At 49.7% G+C, this 20,332-nt stretch overlaps 8 protein-coding genes and 1 non-coding gene across 9 annotated transcripts; 4 read left to right on the top strand and 5 right to left on the bottom strand.

The window, feature by feature from the left end:
- The first annotated feature begins 1,284 nt into the window (after positions 1-1,284).
- tRNA-Leu (AAG) lies at positions 1,285-1,396 on the top strand. The gene has a single exon. It is a non-coding gene; the product is annotated as a tRNA-Leu (tRNA).
- Positions 1,397-1,869: 473 nt separating this feature from the next.
- Positions 1,870-2,338, top strand: An01g12860 (hypothetical protein; the record flags this gene model as incomplete). The annotated part of the gene is made up of 4 exons (XM_059744943.1): positions 1,870-2,000; positions 2,042-2,109; positions 2,225-2,256; positions 2,321-2,338. The coding sequence occupies 4 exons, from the start codon at positions 1,870-1,872 to the stop codon at positions 2,336-2,338; spliced, it is 249 nt and encodes an 82-aa protein (XP_059599813.1).
- Positions 2,339-3,265: 927 nt separating this feature from the next.
- An01g12850 (uncharacterized protein) lies at positions 3,266-3,475 on the bottom strand (the record flags this gene model as incomplete). Its single annotated transcript, XM_059744937.1, has 1 exon — positions 3,266-3,475. The coding sequence occupies one exon, from the start codon at positions 3,473-3,475 to the stop codon at positions 3,266-3,268; it is 210 nt and encodes a 69-aa protein (XP_059599812.1).
- Positions 3,476-4,017: 542 nt separating this feature from the next.
- On the bottom strand, positions 4,018-5,091 carry An01g12840 (hypothetical protein; the record flags this gene model as incomplete). The annotated part of the gene is made up of 2 exons (XM_059744932.1): positions 4,018-4,645; positions 4,805-5,091. 2 exons carry the CDS (start codon positions 5,089-5,091, stop codon positions 4,018-4,020), a joined length of 915 nt encoding a protein of 304 aa, XP_059599811.1.
- Positions 5,092-6,161: 1,070 nt separating this feature from the next.
- Positions 6,162-7,439, bottom strand: An01g12830 (hypothetical protein; the record flags this gene model as incomplete). The annotated part of the gene is made up of 6 exons (XM_059744926.1): positions 6,162-6,243; positions 6,331-6,417; positions 6,518-6,601; positions 6,868-6,918; positions 7,073-7,304; positions 7,385-7,439. 6 exons carry the CDS (start codon positions 7,437-7,439, stop codon positions 6,162-6,164), a joined length of 591 nt encoding a protein of 196 aa, XP_059599810.1.
- Positions 7,440-10,757: 3,318 nt separating this feature from the next.
- Positions 10,758-12,065, top strand: An01g12820 (uncharacterized protein; the record flags this gene model as incomplete). Its single annotated transcript, XM_001389650.3, has 1 exon — positions 10,758-12,065. The coding sequence occupies one exon, from the start codon at positions 10,758-10,760 to the stop codon at positions 12,063-12,065; it is 1,308 nt and encodes a 435-aa protein (XP_001389687.1).
- A 1,711-nt stretch (positions 12,066-13,776) lies between these two features.
- Positions 13,777-14,683, bottom strand: An01g12810 (uncharacterized protein; the record flags this gene model as incomplete). The annotated part of the gene is made up of 5 exons (XM_059744915.1): positions 13,777-14,155; positions 14,227-14,330; positions 14,381-14,491; positions 14,537-14,586; positions 14,659-14,683. 5 exons carry the CDS (start codon positions 14,681-14,683, stop codon positions 13,777-13,779), a joined length of 669 nt encoding a protein of 222 aa, XP_059599809.1.
- A 467-nt stretch (positions 14,684-15,150) lies between these two features.
- On the bottom strand, positions 15,151-17,514 carry An01g12800 (uncharacterized protein; the record flags this gene model as incomplete). The annotated part of the gene is made up of 3 exons (XM_001389648.3): positions 15,151-15,235; positions 15,293-17,227; positions 17,288-17,514. The coding sequence occupies 3 exons, from the start codon at positions 17,512-17,514 to the stop codon at positions 15,151-15,153; spliced, it is 2,247 nt and encodes a 748-aa protein (XP_001389685.1).
- A 1,962-nt stretch (positions 17,515-19,476) lies between these two features.
- Positions 19,477-19,990, top strand: An01g12790 (hypothetical protein; the record flags this gene model as incomplete). Its single annotated transcript, XM_059744900.1, has 2 exons — positions 19,477-19,492; positions 19,824-19,990. The coding sequence occupies 2 exons, from the start codon at positions 19,477-19,479 to the stop codon at positions 19,988-19,990; spliced, it is 183 nt and encodes a 60-aa protein (XP_059599808.1).
- Between the last annotated feature and the right edge of the window lie 342 nt (positions 19,991-20,332).

Here is a 20,332-nt window from a genome sequence, read left to right as displayed (position 1 = left end):
GTTGTGTTCTAAGACTCGGGACAACGATGTGGCTTTGTTAATCTCGGGTACTCTCTCGTAGTATCTCTTCGTTGTCTTTGTTCAAAATGTATCTTCTGGACGTGCGAATACTTTGTAGATGTATTCGACCCTCTTGGATTAAGGGAAGACCATTTACTCCAGGCATCCAATGGCGGGAGTAACACGAGGTTGAAGCAGGGGAAGTAGCTTAGTATTGTAGCAATGTGCTGTATATGAGAATGTCATATATTATTCATAGAAGATACCAGTCATCGGCTGTACTCTTTCTAGTCAATTGACCCAATGAATCGAGAAGATACTAGCAGATAGACTGTATCGAGCAGATAATGATTTATTAAAAAGACTAGGGAGATTACAGAGGAAGAAACACAAGAGGCGAGAGAAAATTGGCTGCTTATATACTACGGGACCGAGCAGCGCTTAGTTGTGAATCCGGACCATATTGTGTGAATCTGTATACAATACTGTGAATAGGAAATGAATGTGAAATGATTTTCATCTCAACCCGGTGAAGCAGCAAGAGAAAAGAGAAGGGAAAAAGCATCACTACGGAACGCAGTGATGGCGGAGATAATATCACTCAGTCAAGCAGATATCACATTGCGGTTCAACATACACGAAGCTGAGATGAGCCCTACCAGAGCCGCATCCGAAGCCGTTGCAAGGACCCTGGTAAGCACGCCTTTTTAGCGCATACAATCAGGCTATACAAAGTATCTATATAGCTATTGAAGTATATTTAGAATGTCCTATACTACACAGCCTTAAACTAGCGATATGCTAACACGCTCACCTGACAGTAATGCATATGGACCCCGGTAGGATATCTCGGCTCATTGCACCAATCACATTTTGGATCTGCATTTTCGGCTAATTTGAAACCACTGCTAATTGAATGATAACTGCGGCTTACATTGTAGCGATGAAACTAGATGGTTGATATTTATTGTTAGCTAATGGTGCTGACCATCCTTGCTATGATGACGCTCGCACACCAACATAAATATTACACGGACGGGAGACTAAGATATCCCTTGGTCCGAAACGTCGAATGAGCATCCGATTCCGACCCAAAGCGATGATACAATCGTAGTGGATCCTATTATGAAACTAGCGCGAATCACGCAACCCGGGATATACTATCCAGCAGACTAGTCCAGACTATCGACACCGGAGGATAAGCCAGTAATGGAACGGGTCTATCTCCCGTCATGAGATAGGCCCAGCTATATTACATTAAATGAGAGTAGATGACATGAACAAGGCAAGATGGCCGAGTTGGTCCAAGGCGTCAGGTTAAGGTCCACCTTAATACTCAGCTTCACAGCTTCCTGATCATCGTAAGATGGCGTGGGTTCGAATCCCACTCTTGTCATACATTTTTACTTTTTTCTTCCCCCCCCCCCAACCGATCGATCTCAAGACGTGGGAGACGACGTGGATGGAAGTTGATAGTAACTCAGTTCTTTTTCTACATCTATCATCGCCATCATTTTCTTTGGGGGTTTTTGCAAGCCCGCCGCTATTCATCCTTTTCTCCTCCTGCCTAACTCCCAGCCAGCCGCGGACATATGTAATAAACTTTAACATGAGCGTAAGCATAACCATAAGTAAGCATAAGCATCAACCCCCACCATCCCAACGACAATAAGAAAAATCTACTTATTTCTTATGTCATATCATCCCATCACCTCAATAAGTAGCTAGCTTCACCGACCGGAAATTTTCTATAAAAAGAAAGGATGCGAACCAAGAAGAATCAACAAGAAAGCAAAAGAAATCGATGATCATCTCGGTGAAACACCGTCCGTCCACCTACCTATCCCATCCGCTTGTCCATCCTGCATCATGACAAGGAAATCCGAGGGAAAGGAGGTGGCTCGGATAAAAGGGTTATTCACACCGTTCTATTGTAAACATAAGCTCTTCCAATCATGGAGTACCAACCCCCAAGATAGTATACTGGAATATCCAAGTATGTAAGTAGTATGTGTCATGGACAGCCAAGTCCGGTGTGCAGACGTACGCGGACATGCATATCCGGATGCATTTGTTTCTGTATCTGTTTGAGTGAATGTATGCCTGTATGTAAGTCGGCTCGGTTAGAGAAGGAAGGGGGCTGGTGGTGGTCGGTGGGGTGATAAGGATATTGAAGGTATCACCATTGTCTTGATAATATAACTCGTTATCAATATTACTATAGCTGATGGCTATTATGCTTACAAGGGAACGTGCGTAAGTTATTCTAATCGGTGAAAATTGGTAATAGGAATATAACATTGGTGGAACCATCGTATAGATAGATGAACAAACCTGAAAAAAAAAAGGTCAGTAATAAAAGTAAACCTACTTCGCAGAAAGTGGTGTGGGAGTTGGGCTGAGTTGGGTGCAGCAGCAGCAGCAGCAGCAGCAGCGACATGCTTGCGTTGCCCGCGGATGTACATATCTCAGCATCCGGAGAGGCAAGTTGCAGCTCTGTGCAGACCCCGTGACCAGCACATCCATACTGCAAGTTGTCACCGGGGGTTGGGGCTAGATCTGAGATCGCGCCGTTCTGGTCTGGTCTGGTTCAGATAGCATCGCTGCCATGGCCCACTAGTTATCTATGGAACCCTGCCGGGCCCTTTTACTCCGACGCATGGACGGAGTACGCCGTACGGTGTGCAGCCATGATTAATTTAACTAATTTCAGGTCTACAAGGTTCAGGGTTCAGCTCTGTTTACTTTTTTCTCTTTCTTATCTACACCTTAGACTACAGGGCAAACATTCAAGGGGTTACGCTGGCTTGGCAACTCCGAAAAGGGTTGATCGGCAGAATCTATCATTGCTTGGCTGTGCAACAGGAACTGCGGTTTATCTGATGGCACAATGCTTGGCACATATCAATGGACCCTTGGCAGTCATTCAGGATTGTCTGGGCAGCGCGGCCCAGGCAAGGAGTATGGTATCATTATGATTGTGCAAGAGGCTATGAACATGAGGTGTAGACTTGGCGTAGAGTAGAAATGGCAAAAGCAATGAATCTTGCAACCCCCCCAAAAAAGAAAACATCGGGCCCCGCACTTCGTTTCCCCCGAATGGTCGCTCGGTCCAATAACGTCAGATATCCATGACAAGAACTAGTAGTGTCTTCCTTCGGTCTGCGGGGTGAGACTTTAGGCCCCGTTAGACGATGAGGTGCGAGGCAAGGAAATCGTGTCCAGCGCGATTCGTCGAATTGAAATTGCTTCTATTGCCAGAAGCTTAGTTGCTAGGCGAAGCGGCGTCGCGGGTGTCGACGCCCAGGTAGAGGAAGCCGCTAGGGAGACGACTGAATCCAGGGCGCTGCGCAGTTTCGCTGGTCGTGGAAGACTGGCTGCTGGAGCGCTCACGAACCTGCGTCGAGGTAGAGAGAGGAGCCGACTCGGTAGGGGCCAGGACAAGGAACTTGGAGGTGGGAGTGTAGGTGTACATGGTGATTGATGGATGAGTTGACAAGGAGTCTCTTGAAAGCAGGTAAATTGGTAAAGTCTTAAAGTGACTTGGAATCAAGTAGAGAGAACTTTTCTTGCAGAGTTGCTTGGAGGAAAGAGGATGGATGAGAATTTCATCGGCTGGAATCGGCCACCCTTATATAGCTATGGCAGAGCTCAGCCAAGCCATTATCGCAGCAGGGAAGAGGGGTTGACCGGAGATGGTGTCGATCAGGCGAGCTACCGATTCTAGCCCAGCTGCAGAAAGCAGATAAGTGGAGGGACAAGCAGTGGCTTGCCTATTCCTCATACCCGACGGTGGACCGGGACACGCTGTAATTCACATGCCTGCGAAACGGACTATCACAAAGGAGGGGCTGAGAACGTCATCCTTGAAAATCCCCCCTTCCCATGCATCTCTTGGCTCTGGCAATAGTCATACCCGAGCAGGATGCGGTGGACATTCTGGTTGGGTGAGCTGGGCCTGGGGGTCCCCGACACAAGCATCAGGACCGCCACGACTCCGAACCTAGCCTCGGATGATCAGCAACCAAGAGCCGTGGCCAAGGCACTATTGATTGAGACCGAACCGTCCCGTGACGAGCTCTGGAGGAACGTGGAAGGAAAAGAGGCGATAAGAGGCGACGTCAGGAACAAAGTGAGTTTTTGTCCATTCTTGGGGGGCAAAAGAAGCGGGCCTGCCAAGTCGTTGCTGCATTCTTTTTCTGTTCTTTCCTGTGGATTTCTGGTTATGTTCCCCAGGCCACATGACCCCCCCGGAATTTCATGGTTGTTTCCCGCTGCTGCAACTTCTGCTTCCCCTCGGAGATCGCCTTTTAACATTCCCTTCCTCGGGAGATCTTGACTTGGGCAGCCACATCTGCTTTCCAATTGAAATGATCCGAATCCTTCCTCGCCCCCTTGCTTGATAGAAGCGAAAGAAGCCGCTAGAAAACAGCATTGCTCGGGGAAAGGACTAGACCATTGTGTGAAGTCGGAAGCTTCAGGGAACGGGAAGCTGGGAACACCCGACGGGCGGAGATGGTGGTCCGGGGGAAGGTTCCATGGTAAAGGGTTGAGTTGAATGGACTTACTAGTGGACAATTTAATGAGACTAGCAGGTCCCCTCTCCGGATTAATAACGAGGTGTGAGAACGAGACGAAGGGAGTTCTGGAGGGAGTAAAAAAAAACAACAAAGCCAGAGGAAGTATGAAGCCAAGCAAGCAGGCGGCTCAAACCAGCCCGGGATCACGTGGCTGACATGAGATGCGCGCAAGAATCAACCACAGCGACTAGAAAACCAAGCCCCCTTCAGGAACAGGCCAAAACCCAGGTTCAGGCCAGGAACCATCACGCGTCGGTCCCATCACCGGCGCCGTTCCCCCTCCCGGGAGCCAACGGCGGCTAAAAGATGGCCGTGCCCGCTGGTTGAAACCTGTCGACCGTCGCCGTTTTAGCGCCTTCGGGCCCTGCGCCGTATCGCCCTGAGTGGCGCGGCCACCCAGCGGCTGAAAGGGCTCAGTGAAACATGCAGAGGCCCATGGAAAAAGCGCCGCAAGTGCTGTGCCGACTTTCTGAACTCCATGGCCTCGCTGCCTTAGCCCGATGTTTCCCATTCAGCCTAGCTGCTGGTGGTTGATCATGGAAAATCGATAGGCGGAAACGGTCTGGCTGGCACTGCCGAATTACTCCAGTTAGCCTCGGCCGTGGTAGACCTGGCTCACTATCACACCAACGCCGTAATATCCCAGGCCCATGGGGAAACTACGCTAAGTAACGCTCGGTTGCTGGCTCGCGCTGATGTCGGATAACTTCTGGCCCCCGAGCTATTCCCAACAACTGGAGCCAAGAGGAGGGAAAGGCAGTCAGGCTCATGTGTTCAGGCTTTGTGGATGTCACTGATATCACCAACTGCGTCAAGGTTATGGGTCTCAGACATTGGTCACTGGCAAAGCTATGACCCAACGTGCCTGTGACGGCACAGCAGTTCTTGCATGTTCATCTCTTTAGCTTCCGCATGTCGGCTCCGGGACTCTGACACACCTTGTTGATCCCAGCGACCCGCAGCAGGATGATGTTTGACGTGGGACAGGATGCACTCTTAGGAACTGCGGCGGCCCCTGACAGGAGCAGGTGGCTCATGGATCAACTAATCCTGCGCAGCCTTTTCTAGCCAAACAGCGCCAGGTGCCAGACGGTCAGACCAAGCTGGTGGGGGTGATTCCCCGAACTCTGATATCGGCGCGATCATATTGGACTGCCGGTGGCCATGCGAATCCTGCTCCTCCGCTCCCGTTCAATCCGGTGTCAAGGACACATGATAGCGAGAGAACAGTCGCCAGATGTGCGCCTTGATGAGTGGATCTGGTCGTCTGCGGTCTTGCATTCGTCAGATGCTCTGGTCCGGGACTCATTCTAGACTGCAGCATGACCCCCTTCGCAGTCGAACTACTGTTGGTCGTGTGCGGGGACTGATTTGATAATTCAATTGTTGGGTTTGCGCCTGCATATCCTGACGGGTCTTTCCCTGCCGCAGGAAGGACGTGTAGATGTGAAGATGATGTCAACCTTCGCATGATGCAGCAGCGGAAGTCTAATGCGTTCCTTTGCCCCCCACCATCCTCGAGAGGCTCACATCACCTTCGGCCGATGCATGACCATGCTAGTCAGATACGCGTTCATTTTCCTATCTTGGAAAAGATGCCTTCCCAGGCTGATCCCAGATGGGGGTGATCTCAGGCTTTCTGATTCGCATAGCCGCCAGTCCGCTGGGAGGGAGGGGGAGCATCAAAGGCATTGAGATGCATATGCAGACTGGATCATATGTTGGGATACTGTTATATTAAAATTTTTACTTGGAAGGATGATTCGAGTGTGATGTAGATCGAATCACCAACTGATTCTCCGGTTCAGCGGCTCTATTGGTCCGTGTTGAGGGAGGGCTGAGCCCAAAAAAATGGGAAAAGAGAACCGAGTGCAGGGAAAAGAAAGGAAGAAAAAGCAAGATGCAAGCCGTAGTTAGTTTCCCGTTCCTTGCCTAACCTTCTTCTGACGGTCATCCATCCATTCATTTTTGACTCTTTTCGCTGCGATGTGATCACCACAACCCCCCAAGACTTACCACCACTGCCACAACAACACAACAAATGATTTATGATTTTATTATTTTTTCTTACTTAACCGCCATTTAATTTTTGCATAGAAAAATTATTTTCTCTTAATTGTGATTGGCCGGGTTGAGTCACAAACTGGCCCTACGCCAACTGAACAATTGTGGGCGTAGACTGGCGTTGTTGCGGCACAGTCAACCGCAGTCATCTTTATCATTTGGGATTCTGATTCGAGACTCACCACCACCACAACCACACTTACTGCTCCTACTACGGACGTACCAACGGTTGTTACCACCACCACTACCTGCCAGTAGTCCAGGAGACTGCATCCTCAATTATTTAAAGCCCCCTTCGCACTCCCCCATCGGACAATCAGAACCATCATCAATCCATCAAAGCAATCAAGCAAGCAAAAGCAATCCAGCTAGCTCAGCTCAGCCTGACCACAACTTCTCAAACTTCACTCTCTCTCACACTCTTCTACTTTCTATCTACTCTTGCTCCCGCACTTTCTAAGTGCTCCTCTCTACGACTATCTTCTTCAACTCCACCAGTTTCAGGTCCCTTCTCCAGTCTCCTCCCACCGCCACTATGTGCTCCCAGTACTTCTTCAAGTACGACTGCGGCTGCACCGTCGCTGAGGGTGATGTCGTCTACTGCGCCAAGCGAGGGACCTCCTGCACTGGCGTCAGACAGCAGATCCGCCGCCGAGAGGGCTACAACTGCCCTAACCACGGTGGCTAGATAGTTTCATGCTATGCCCTTTCCCCCTCCTCCTCCGGGGGGTGGGTGCCACAGGTTAGTGAGTTGCCGAAGATCCACTCGCGCCTAACTTCCAGCCCCAGATCCATCCATAAAGGGAAGGGATACGTTCGTGAACTAACGGTTTCTGGCCCCAGGGTTGATTGCTACTCTACCTTACTAGCTAGATTGAACGGCATAGTAAGGTAGTGAGCCTGTTTGAGGAGAAGGAGGGGGAGAAGAAATCCAGGTTCGGGTTGTTTCGATGACAACGATTTTTTCCAATTATCGATATCCGCCCTCTTGTGTGTCTTGTCTGGAGATATTCGCGCGCAGACATGATGGGGGCGGATATTAGGAGAAGTGACAACCGGATCTGAGATGGGGACGGACGGTTATCTGGCATCTTCTGTTTCTTTTTTCGTCTTTTTTCTTATTTTCCAGTTTTGAGTTTCGGTTTTGATTTTATCGTCTGGTTCCCTTTGTTCGCGATTAGCCTGTTGAAAATCGCAAAAAAAAGAAAAAGTCAGAAAAAAAATTCATCAGGGAGGACAAATTGAGGTTTCACATTGGCATCGCTCGCACCTGATTATTCTGTTTATTTGTCTTTTCATCTGTTCTCATCATCATCATTGTCATTGTTACTGTCTGTCGTTGTTATTGAGATCATTTCGGCTTCTTATTTTATTTTATTTTTTTTTTGTTTCACCATCATCGCCATCGCCGCACACACCCCAGATTTGCATCATCTGCATATGTTAGTCACTTCGTTAGTTTTCTGATTTCTTCCTTGCGTTTCATACCACTTCCGTTCCGTTCCTTCATCCATGATTTGATTTGATTTGATTCGATTCATTTTTCCCCCGGGAGGCACATGTCGATCATCAGGAGGAACACTAACCCATGCTTATTATTCCCATCCACATGTTATTGTTGTTTGTTTCCTTTTGATTTCTCGGCGGCATCCGTCTCTCTTTTCGCTAATTCTCACTTGGCATTGCGCTGCATTGGTGTGTGTGCTTTGCTTTGCTTTGCTGTTAAGTGTGGATTTTTGTCATCGTTGTCCCCTTTTTGTTTGTAACTACTATGTAAGTAGTTATTTAGTTCGCTTGTTGGCTTATGCGACGCTCATTTATCATTCGTCTATTTTACTTCATTTTATATTGGGTCTTTGAGTAGTTGATGTCATTTATAGCTACCTAGTAAGTAGAGTAGTTGGGACTGGATCATCATCATCAGCTGATACTTTCTATCTATCCATAGTATTACTACTATATCCTTTAGTATGTATTTAGCTCCTCCTACTACTCTGATGGTAACGATGATGATGATGATGATGTTCACGAGATGTGGATGCCTTGCTGGTGCCACCCTCAACTGTATTATTTCAGCTAAGTTACCTACTTGTTTACTAATCTCATACTATATTAAAGCGTGAGTAGATAGTATGTGGTGCAACTTGGTCATATGGTTCGATTTGCAAGACCCTCCTTTCCCCTCACTCAATTTATTTTTCTTCCATCTACATGATTTAGTTTCACATGGGAAAGACAAGAAAATCAATGCAGAGAGAAAGAGGCACAGACAAAAGATTCACACCAGCGCGGCAATTCTGTCGGACCCAAAACCAACTACTGACTCGGAGGGGCCGACTAGACTACTAGTAGATTATGACAAGACCCATCCGGCCCATGGAACCATGGTTGACGGCGCTTAGGTGTGACAAATCCTCCACCACTGCTGCCTTTGTCGCCCTACTTCCTCGTGGCGCGAGTCAACAGGATGGATGGGGAAATCCTCCACATCGATGGTTACCTTTGCCGCGCAAACCATCAACAGTGGGTGAGGAAGAATCCCGGAGTACTCTCGGAGATACTAGGTGCAAATGGTGTTAGTTCTTCCTCCTCTTCCATTTCGCATTACAGTTTTCAACTACGCTTTTCATCGTTAGGGGTCTAGGGGAAAAAAAAAGGTCGGCCGCAAATTTGTGTGTGTGCGTACGCGGAATGCAGATAGGCTCCAATGGGTCCTCCTACCCTACACGAGAGGGGGGACCAACTAACGAGAAAATTCTCTTCGACCCTGATTAGCACCGCACATCACCGGCTGCATTAGCACCGCATACGCTTTTTATCACCTGATGTCCAACGGGCAAATCAGGTGCAGTAAACGGGGCACAGACGCGAGTTGTCTGGTGGCAAGAGATGCTGACTGGTGCCAACGAGTCTCGCCGATGGATGGGGGTTCCCGGAGCCAGTAAGGGTAGGAACTCCGCGCGTATATCGGGGATTCTGAAAAGTGAAAACCCAGTGCAACTGGGGCCTGCCAGGCGCTAGGTCGGGGTTGCTGTGTCCAACGACAATGCTTGAAAATTTGAATGCAGTGTAGCTGTGCCCCTCTTTTTCTCCGGCTTCGCTGGCGTGGAAAGGAAGAACACAGCGTCAAAGTGACGGGGTTGTACGGTTTCTGGAGCAATGTTCCGACCACATGAGAAATCAGTGTTGTGTGGCGTACCCCCCTTCGCGTCTTCATGTGTTATCGGCTGCTCTGTTTCTGAGAAACGCGGGCCATACGGCACTTTGGATCGGCTTTGGGGGGTGAATTAACAGGTTGTTAAACCCGGTCAGGCCTCGAGGCAGATACCGGGGGTAAAAGTTTAAAAAGTTACAAGAGAGGGGTTATTAGCAAGCCAGGTTTACCTGTTCATCCCTTCTATAGAGGGGAAACCCCCTAGCAGGCCAATAGTAGCTGGTACTAGACTCGCCAGTGTTGGGTCCCAGATAGCCTAGCTCAGTCGTGATTGAGCCGCGCCGATGAATAGCACTTGTTGGTCACAGTATTGTTGTACGGCGGTCCCAGAGCGACCCCTGGAGCAGCAGGCGTGCGCTGCCAGTGTACACCGCTTGAGTAATGCTCAGAACAGCGCCGCAGAGCTGTGCCATCACCCTTAGACCGGCGATGGGCGGGAGGGACCTGGGGAACCAGAATGCTGGGACAGTAAACCTAAAGCGGTGTGGGCACCGACTGCGCCGCTCAGGCCAACCAAAACTTATACCAGGGTCATTTGAAAGTCCTAGGGAAGCCAGCTTTTAACTCTGGTCACTGTCAGACTCCATTGTGACCGTTGGAGGCCGAAAGAAGGCATTGTGGTAGCATTGGATTGTCGTTGGGGCATTGATGGCGGTCACGTTGTCGCGATCTCACGTGACGCGCACCAGCTGCAAGAACCGCCGAAGCGCGACAAAAACAAGCGCCAACTCCGACTCTCCGATTCTCGACGTCACCGACAAGAATGGTCTGAAAAGCTAATCGGCCTGGTGTTCACTTTGTTTCAGGTTCTTTTCCCAGGCTTCTAGAATCAATTCTCGAATCCTTTCCTTTCCTTTCTCTGTCATCACCCACGGATAGAAGGCCGTTTTGCACATGTAATGTCCATAGAAGTTGACTGGGGCGCCGCAACTTCCGGTCCCGACGGAGAGGCTCTGGCCGAGCGCATCCGCTCTTTTATTCATGACAAGTTCCAGCAGGTTGCTCTGCCACGCTTTATCCGATCAGTACAAGTCCACTCTTTCGACTTCGGGACGATCCCGCCTGAGCTCGAGATCAAGGACCTTTGCGAACCGTTCGCCGACTTCTATGAAGAAGATGAAGACGATGAAGCGTCCGATGTATCTGAGGGACTTGTCTCCAGGCATGGTTCACCGTGGCATGGGACTCATCCAGAGCTCAATGAATCATCTTTCCGCGACGATAATGCAATAAATCATTCGCTGCGTGATCCTTTTACCGAAGGCTTCCAGCCCTCGGCCTTGCGATCTCCCATAGCTCTTAGCGACCATCTCAATCCGCATTTCCGCTCCGGCACTCCTGGTATACCCGGAGGTACATCGACCCTAGGCTACCATCTGATGTCACTTGGTGGGCTTTCAGGGACGCAGACACCCCTTGCTGCAGTTGCAGGCGGATCTCCGTTCGCAGGCGGATGGAATGATTCTGGGATGATGGGCCCTGGTAATAGGGGGCGTCCACCGCCTCCAATTTTTACTGCCCACCAATCGCGTCCGGAAGCCGACATTGACAGCAGTAATCCGACTTCGCGCCCATCAACATCAAGCACGTTACCTTCTCATCCATCCGGGTCCAATAAAAATAATGGTGATGGAGCAGGCGGTCCTGACCATGGATCACACCCCGAAGAGCATGGACATTTAGATGACCCTACTTCGGAAGAGCCACTGCGATTTCCTCGAATGAGAGAGCGCCGGCCCGAGGATTTTCAAGTACTGTGTCACGCCAAATACGCGGGTGATGTGCGGCTGTCATTGACAGCGGAAATTCTTCTGGACTATCCTATGCCCAGTTTCGTGGGACTACCCTTGAAACTAAATGTCACAGGGATCACGTTTGATGGTGTTGCAGTGGTCGCGTACATCCGCAAGCGGGTCCACTTCTGCTTCCTGTCATCCGAAGATGCGGACGCGCTGATTGGGTCTGATCAGCCGGACGTCGGTGCTCAAACCGAGTATTCACGCTCTGGCGGGGATGCGACCGTCTCTGCAAAGCGACAGGGTGGACTGCTGCAAGAAATCCGAGTTGAGAGTGAGATTGGTCGGAAAGAAGATGGCAAACAAGTCCTCAAGAACGTCGGCAAAGTGGAACGGTTTGTGCTCGCACAGGTGCGGCGGATATTCGAGGAGGAGCTCGTCTATCCTAGTTTCTGGACATTCCTGGTCTAGTTGTGCTGTAGATATGGGCCGCGGAAGAACATTGTCAACTCGCATTGGTCTAAACCCGTGAGGATTTAGGGTTTGATCGACTATTTGAGTCCTACCGTGTGCTCCAGACCGCCTCGAACCCACCGATTTGTCAGAAACAGGCACTAAGACTGCAGTGTTTAATATCCAATTTAGCGCATGCATCTCTCCTCCCTAGCGATTGAAGAATCATGCCTAAACTTCCTTCAGGGGCAATGTAGCCACAAACCTCATCGCTTGCGGGAAAGCGTTCCTGGCACAAATCCTTCCTGTCAGACCCCACGCGCATCTCTGTCATACCTGCCAATTATCTTAACAACTGACTGCTCTTGTCGCCACCCCCTTGTTCCTCGTGACGTAGCTGTCAATGTAAGTAATTCCTCACTACTACCTTATACTTGGTAGTAGCAGGCCAGCCAAGCGAATTCCAAGTTCCACACAGGAAAGATCTGATGACCACCCCTCCACAAGTACAACAAATCCATAGCTATCCATCTCACCATGAATTGAATGAAACAGACAGCCGGCATTGGCTACAGTTCCATTAGTCCATTTCCTAGTCTAAGACACATAGTTATCTGGTCATGCCAAGTTAGCTGACATGAAGCCAACCGAACTCTGCAAACCAAACCTCATGATCCTTGTGACAGGCCCACACCCCTCGGAACGGCCCCAGGCGGGAAGAGTAGGGCGGGAACCAGTGGATTTTCTTCACTCCCTCGCTTGCTCATTCCTTTCATTCTCGTTCTCTTCGTCTCTCGTCAGCGGTTGATCCCTTTAAGTTGGTGGGTGGGGGCGCCTGTCAGCTGGTGTTTACCTGACTGTCTCTAGCATTATGAGCAGGTTAGCTGACGAAAATTGATGAAAACAATGAGGGATTAATGGCTTAGCTGGTAGCTATTGTACGATGTAGACAAAGCACTCGTAATTCTTTGCTAAGGTGGGACTTGTCTGATCGCCATGAGGAGTCAGGGTGAGAGGTTGTAAATGGTTTTCGGGTATAGTAGCAGCTGTTATTGCTCTTCAGGGTAAGAAGGATGGAGATTCAAGAAATGTTGAAGTGAGTAGAAGAAGATTTCGGTTCTTGGACCTTGTACTTGGGAGTCGTATTGAGTGTGAGAATCCTAACTTTGGTGGTGGTGGTTGTTGTTGTTGTGAGTAAACTGCGGTGTTGGTCAAAGAGGAACGATGGAACCGCAAGCAGGTGCTTCGACTGTGATCGTTGTCCCTCTTTCTACATTGGGTTTTGATCTGAGAGTTATTGACTACTGTATTTTTCAAATGTTGGCAATGGCGTATGTTTGTATCTGTGGATGTATCGCTCTTGTGTTTACCGAATGCCTACATTTTGATTTAGACGATGGTATTTTTGCTCCATTGTAAGTGATAACCCAGATGACCCAGATAATCCTAAGTTTTGCAATGACAACTTCTTTCCCGAAAACTGCACCAGTATGATCCACTCCACCAATGCGCTTCAAGATAACAGCTGGTTCATCCGACCAACAGGCGGTTGTTGTCAACATTCCGCCTCATCCAGACCCGATAGATATGGTAACCGAAATGCACATAAGAGAGTAGCTTGCAGACGGCGTGATGTACAATCAATCAGCCCCAAAGAGCGATCAATTCACAGTCCCGACTGGCCTAACAAGCTCACGATTGTATTTCTCGCGGCACACCCAAGAGACGTCTACTGGTCCTTCTTGGGAGCCTCATCCTTCTCACCAGACACCTGATCACCAAGCTTGTGATATTCGCGGGTGAGACCCTCACACTGCTTCTTCAGGGTCTCAATGTCACGGTCCTTGGCTGCAAGCTCCTCCTTCAGACGGCCGATTTCACCGATTTCACCGGCCTGCGCAAGACGAGCGGAGTCCTTACCGCCAGCCTTCTTGTCACCCTCAAGGAGTCTGACTCTGTCCTCAAGACGGAGGACGTCAAGGATCATGGTGTAAGTGCGATTGAGGATAAGAGACAGGAAGAGGGTGAATCCACAGAGGTACATGTTGCGCTGCGAGTAGAACTTCCGGGCTTGGACTTCCATGCGATCGGTACCGAGAGCGGCGGCTCTGTGGCGAAAGCTAGGTCAGTAACTGTTTCAGTGCAATGCTAAAAAGGGCCTGGATCGTCGGAAGCATACCCCATGGTGCCTCCCTCTTTGCCGAAGGAAGCCAGCTCCAGCTGCACACGGTATACGCGGTTGACACTATCGATGAAGAGGATGAGGATAAAGATGAATGTGATCTATAGCTTGATGAGTGATTGCAAATGTTAGACAATGTTTAATAGCATACCTTTAATCCATATTGTAATTTAGCTACTATCGGACTTTCCGAAATGAAAGCGAAGAGCTTCCTCTTCACGGTGAATGGAAGAGGGATGATGAGGCCCATGAAGACCGCCATCTCAAACACCAAGAGGCAGAAAACCTATTACCATATTGTAAGCACATGCTGATGCGACATATTATCTGATGATCCGGGAGTGCGCGGGTCAGGGGCTGCAGGCGGCAGGCTGCAACAATCCCGAACTCCATGCCATTGCGAGGAGAGTCAACAACAAATGGCGGTACGTACGAGGCTGTAGTAAAGCGTCATATTGTCTAATGTTGTAGTTCAATAAACTTCCGGCAGATGCTTCAAAATGCAAGTCTGGCTGGATATCCAGCAGTGGTTGTGGGGTTTGTTTTGCAAAGATAAACAAAGGTGCGAGGTAACACGCAAGAGGAGTTGAAAAACCTGAAGGATCGATCAGGCGTAAGGCGGACAATGTTTATCAAAGAAGTACTCCTAGCTAATATACTGGCATGAACAGTGCCAGAACAGAGCAGCGGTTGGGCAGTTCAGGAGATGAGGTGGTCTTTTTGCAGTTTCTGGTGAGAGGAAGACGTCATTACCGCCCGGAGCTGTGATCGTGCACGTGACTCTATCGACCGCGGCTCAGCCTACCGTCTACGTCATAGCAACAGGGTTTATCTAAAGTGTGTAGTTCTCATTGCATATGATTGCTAGCTGTGGTATGTACATCGTCTCTATGCGTTAATCCTAATCTAGACAGCGTGTGTTTAACCCTCCGCTTCGTCATACGAGTTGGACTTGTGCTTGGGCTCGAACTTGAAGTCCTTATGAGCCGGTCCGAGGAACATCTCCCTAGAAGGCTGTTAGAATGAGTTCGAAAGAGTGAGCCGGTCAGGAGAAGGTACTTACGAGATCTTGAGCCAATCCTTGTAGTTGGCACTGGCCAGCAGTGTCTCAAGCTCATTCCGGCCTCTGAAAGCCGGGGGCCGGTCGTTGATGTAGGGGGGAAGATGCTCGAGCAACCCGATAGGTACATAGCGACGAGTGAAGCTCAGCCATTCCATCAAGAAGCGTCTAGTCGTACCAACACCGTGCTCATCGGATCCCCATGCCTCCAGACCATACTTACAGAACTTCTCAATCATTGCCAAACGTTCCGTAGCAGACTTGTCAAGGTACTGGCCCGCCTGAATTTCCTCGAACAGCCAAGGCTTGATCAGAGGACCGCGACCAAGCATAACAGCATCAACGCCAGCATTGTTGATGTGGTTATCGTAGTCAACATGAGAGTAGCAGTCACCGTTACCCAGGAAGTAAACCTTCCCGCCGTTTGGCTGCGTACGGGCGTCAGGCTCCCGGATGGTATCCGTCACCGCGTCAGTCTTCTCGTTCAGGCGCTTGATCAAGGCGGCACATTCGGAGATGTATTCCCAATCAGCTTGTCTGGTGTAACGCTGCTGTCTGCTACGGCCGTGAAGAGTGATAGCCGCTGCACCTGCGGCGCCGTCGTGATGAAGCAGACTGGTTTCGTAGCCCCCAAGCAGCAAACGCTCCGTCAGTTTCAAGGCGTTCGGATTGTTGTCCTTCGTTCCCATACGGATCTTGACCGTGATAGGAATCTGATCCGAAACAGTGTTCATGCCACGAATGATCTTCTCGAGCTTCGACGGGTGCTCCAGAAGAGCAGAGCCAGCACCATCCTTGAAGACGAGGTCAATCGGGCAGCCACAGTTCAGATCGATGACACGCAGGTTTGGAGTAACTTTAGCCAGCGCCTCTGTAGCCTTGAACGCCTGCCAGGGCTTGTTTGCTGCAATCTGAGCACCAAACTTCATGTCCTTGGAGTTGTCATAGCCCTGCACGATGTCTGCCCCGGGCAGCATCGTGGGAGGGAGCATCTCCGACTCATGGGCTCGCATTAAGGCCCACTCCGACTTGTTACCCTGGATCAAGGGCAAGCTCATGGCCATCTCAGAATAGGTAAATTGTGCGCCAAGCTCGACACAAAGTCTTCGGAAAGGCATATTGCCTTGGGTAGTCAAAGGCGCCAGTGCCGGTGTTTCGGGTCCAAAGTACAGTCGGCGCTTCTCTGATGGCATGAATGGCGGCTCAACGTACATAGCCCGGTTCTCCTCCTTTTCGTCCTTGCTATCTGCATCCTTAGATTCTGCATCCTTAGACTCTCCATCCTTGGTTTCAGCTCCTACGGGCGCAGCACGATGCCGTTTGTGGAGCTCCTTCTCAATGGTCCTGGATGTGTTTTCCAGCCAAGCACTATACGGCCCAGCTCTTGGGAAGTCCATCTTCCTCCTCGCCAAGGCAATCTTATCCTCCATCGAAGCAACATTCACAGCCCCATCCTCTCCAGCAAAGGGAACAAGCCGCTGAACCTTCTTCTTGCGCTCCTCATCCTCAATAAGAACCAACTCTTTCCTTCCATCGGCAGTCTCTCGCTCCTCCGAGTGTGAACCGACAAAACGACATTTCCAGCCCACGAAGCACTTTCCGTGGACATCCCAGACAGGACACATGCCATTGAACGTCGTAAGATCTTCCCGCTTATGCTCCTTCAAGTATGTGCGCAGGTCATGCTCGTACCGACACTTTTCACCGAAAGTGCACTCGGCAGGAGAGAATTCAGGCCTGAAGTTGACACTAGAGCACAATCCTTTCGCATCCTCGGATCGACCAAACGTGCGGTTCGTATTCTGACCAGTCTTCTTCTTTTTCTTCTTTCCATTCTGCTCATCGGCGCGCCCGTCGTGGTGTGCAGCTTCCGCAGCATCGTCAGCATTGGCATCGGAAGCGGTCTGGCCTCTCGTGGGTTGTTGGTCGATAATAAACCTAGCAGAGGAAGTCGGTTAGAGCGGGCGCATCGCAAACAGATTTAGATCAATCACATACTCGGGCTTGATAGGAGCAACGCCCTTCATACGCGGGGCGGGCGCATCAGCCGTCTGTCCGTTAGAATCCGCCGAATCATCGAGTCTGGCTTTCTTCGAGGGTGGCTCCTGGGCCTGGTGGTCTGCAGCGGCATCGCCATTCTCCGGATCACGCTTGGGCGCATTAGCCTCTGGAGCGGGCAGCTGTTCTGGAGCGGGCAGCTGTTCCTGAGCGGTTGTCGGCTCCATTGTGAACAGTCGCTTTCCTCGAGAGAAAGGAAGGAAATGACTACCGAATTACCAAAGGAACTGGACTGCGCAATGCGACAATTGGGCTAGAATCAGCGCGTCTTGTGATCCAGACCCTTTTCGAATCCAAAAAGATGCCGGTCGGTCCTCAAGAATCTCCGCAATCAATCTAATGCGGGCAAAAATTTCGAGGGGTGCAGTTTGTAAGGTTTGCACTGGCAGTGGCGTTCACGGCAGTTCCAGCGTGGCGGTACGGAGGCGGTCAGGGCGTTGCTTACCAGTACTTCGTGGCGGTGCGGACCCGCGGGCAACTGTTGTTTTGACAGCCAATCCCTGAGGTGCTGTTACGATGGGCGGTACACGCGGTAAAACGGAAGCGATCCTTTGCCGTCGCCTTACCGGGCAACCTCCTTCTCCCCCATCCATTACAAATGTCGAACACACTAGCGTAATCTTACTTTACATACTGAACAAGAGCCCCACCGAAGTTGAACCTAGTCTTGCAATGCTCACATTTTCTGGGTTTCTAGAAGAACTTAAACGACCCGTTTGATGGGGGGGGGTAGATCAATGCTGAGAAAGTCAACCACCTGTCGTTGACTAGCTTAGCAAACGCCGTCGGTCTCGCATCGAGCCTACCCACCATCAGGATTCCAATCAAGGCATAGTCTCCGTATGCTGTCGCTCCGCCCATCACTGTGATCGATCGTACTTGTCGAATGTTACGACGACTGTGGGATATGCCTCCACCACAGTGGCAAGGATCATTAATACATCTGGAAGACAAGAACTTCCTACAAAAGTATTCAAGACAAATACTACATCGGAGATATATCCGACTGGCGACCATTCAACACCTCCATCACGTTCACCACTACTACAGTACTAATCATCTCCTTAAACTTCAGTAACAACCCGGAAAGTCAATTCCACCTTGGCAAGAAGGTCACAGGACTACGAATACGCCTCTAGCATTGGGCAATCTCGAAACGATGCGAAGATCTCCTGCGCCTCTTACTTTTAGTCACTCTGCTTAGCGCTTGTACCTGCTGATCTGTTATGTCCTGATGAGGATTAACTACCCTCCCCCATGCATCATGTTACATGTACATTAAAATCGTCTGTTGTGTAAGCCTGACCTTACGGGATGAAGTCCGGGGGGAGAGGAACGTCGTGATGCGTCTACTTCCACTGCAGTGATAGTCCAGTGCATAACTATGGGGTTGGTTGTTTATGGCCTTGAGCGATTTCTCAGTGCTATTTACGTATGCTGCATACTGGCTTCCCCCCTTTTTTTTGCATTTGGATGGGTGGATATTATGCGTATGGGTTGCTGCAGTATAATCTGCATGAGGCAGGTACAGGTTGAAGGGGTTGCATTGCGGTTCGTTGTAAAGTGGATGGATCATGGTATCCACATCAAGGGACAAAAGCACATGTGGCATTCCAGGAACCGTGGACTTGGAAATGTAAGGGTGGCAAATTGGTTCTATTTATTGCTGAGCAGTACGTATATATATTGGTATTTCTGGGAAGTTATGGCTCTTGTAAGCTTACGCAACTGTACGACATAGATGCGTAGATTATTTGAAGATATTGGTGCTTCGGGATAGTTCATTAGGCATCATGTGCTGTGAGTAGTACCGTGTATGTAAGGGGAGTACTACTAATTCATGTACATAATCGACCATGTATGGGATCCGTCACTTGTGTCTCCCAGTCATCCCAGAATGCAGGTGCCTGATTAGAGTAGCGGCTGTAAGGTGACTACTACTGTAGGAATGCTTATTGATCAGAGTGCGGATGGCAGCAATACTCCGAAAAGCGGTATATACGTTGTAGCGTACACGCGGAGTCTTCGGGATAATACCTGGTGGATACAGGCGCCTCACTTGACTCAAATTAGGTTCGGTAAAACGCAGCCGAGGTATTCGAGGGTTGAGACATGGATGAAACAAACGGATGGCGCTTGACAGGGGTAGGGGACCAGTAGAGCCGGAGCATCGGTTCAGCTTGCCCAGATGAGTATGAGATTAGAGAACACACAACAATCCCTGTTGTCTGTAACCTAAACTGGGTAGTTGATATTGGCTTGTTTAGTTATATCAATCCAGCAGGAGAGTCTGTTCATCATCGTTGCATGGTCAGCACTTGCACCCGAAAAGGAAAGTCACTCGACCGATAATGCGGTGAAAGACGCAAAATTGCCGCTAACCATTAGAAATGCTTCTTCAGTGCTTCTAGTGTTGGAGCCAAGAACTAACCCCCAGAATATGCCCTAGACTAATTGCATGATCAGAATGAATGAGAACTCATCCTCCCCGAATTTCGCGGCGATCGGCACCCGGAGGAAAAGGGGCTTGGTCCCATTCCTGCGATCTCTCACCTCCCAACCAATACCAGGCGATCTGGTCTATCAGCAGACCATGCTGAGCGGGAGAACGGTGTGTATGTTAATACTGCTAGGCCATTTTAGCGTCCAAGTAGGGAGGGTTTGCTCTTTGATACACCGATCTATCAGTACTTTTGTATAAGAAACGTTCATACAGACCGCCCATTTGCCTCGTTCGTTTACAAGTGAGGCTGCTATACTATTGATGTCATTGATATATGGCCAGTGCTGAAAAGGAGCGATAAGTGGCCGTGCTTCGTGCTTATCGTCATATCGGTACTGACTCGGGCATACTAGAGATCGGGGCTTACTGAAGAGGGTATCGCGGAGCATAGACGGATGTCGTGGAATGTCCGATGCGAACGATAAGAAGGTAGCCAATGTTAAACACCAGCCAGGCCCTCCAATAGCACAATAGAAAGCATT

Source organism: Aspergillus niger (assembly GCF_000002855.4).
Source record: "Aspergillus niger supercontig An01".
In the NCBI taxonomy this organism is placed as follows: domain Eukaryota; kingdom Fungi; phylum Ascomycota; class Eurotiomycetes; order Eurotiales; family Aspergillaceae; genus Aspergillus; species Aspergillus niger.
This window is presented reverse-complemented; position numbering and strand designations above follow the sequence as displayed.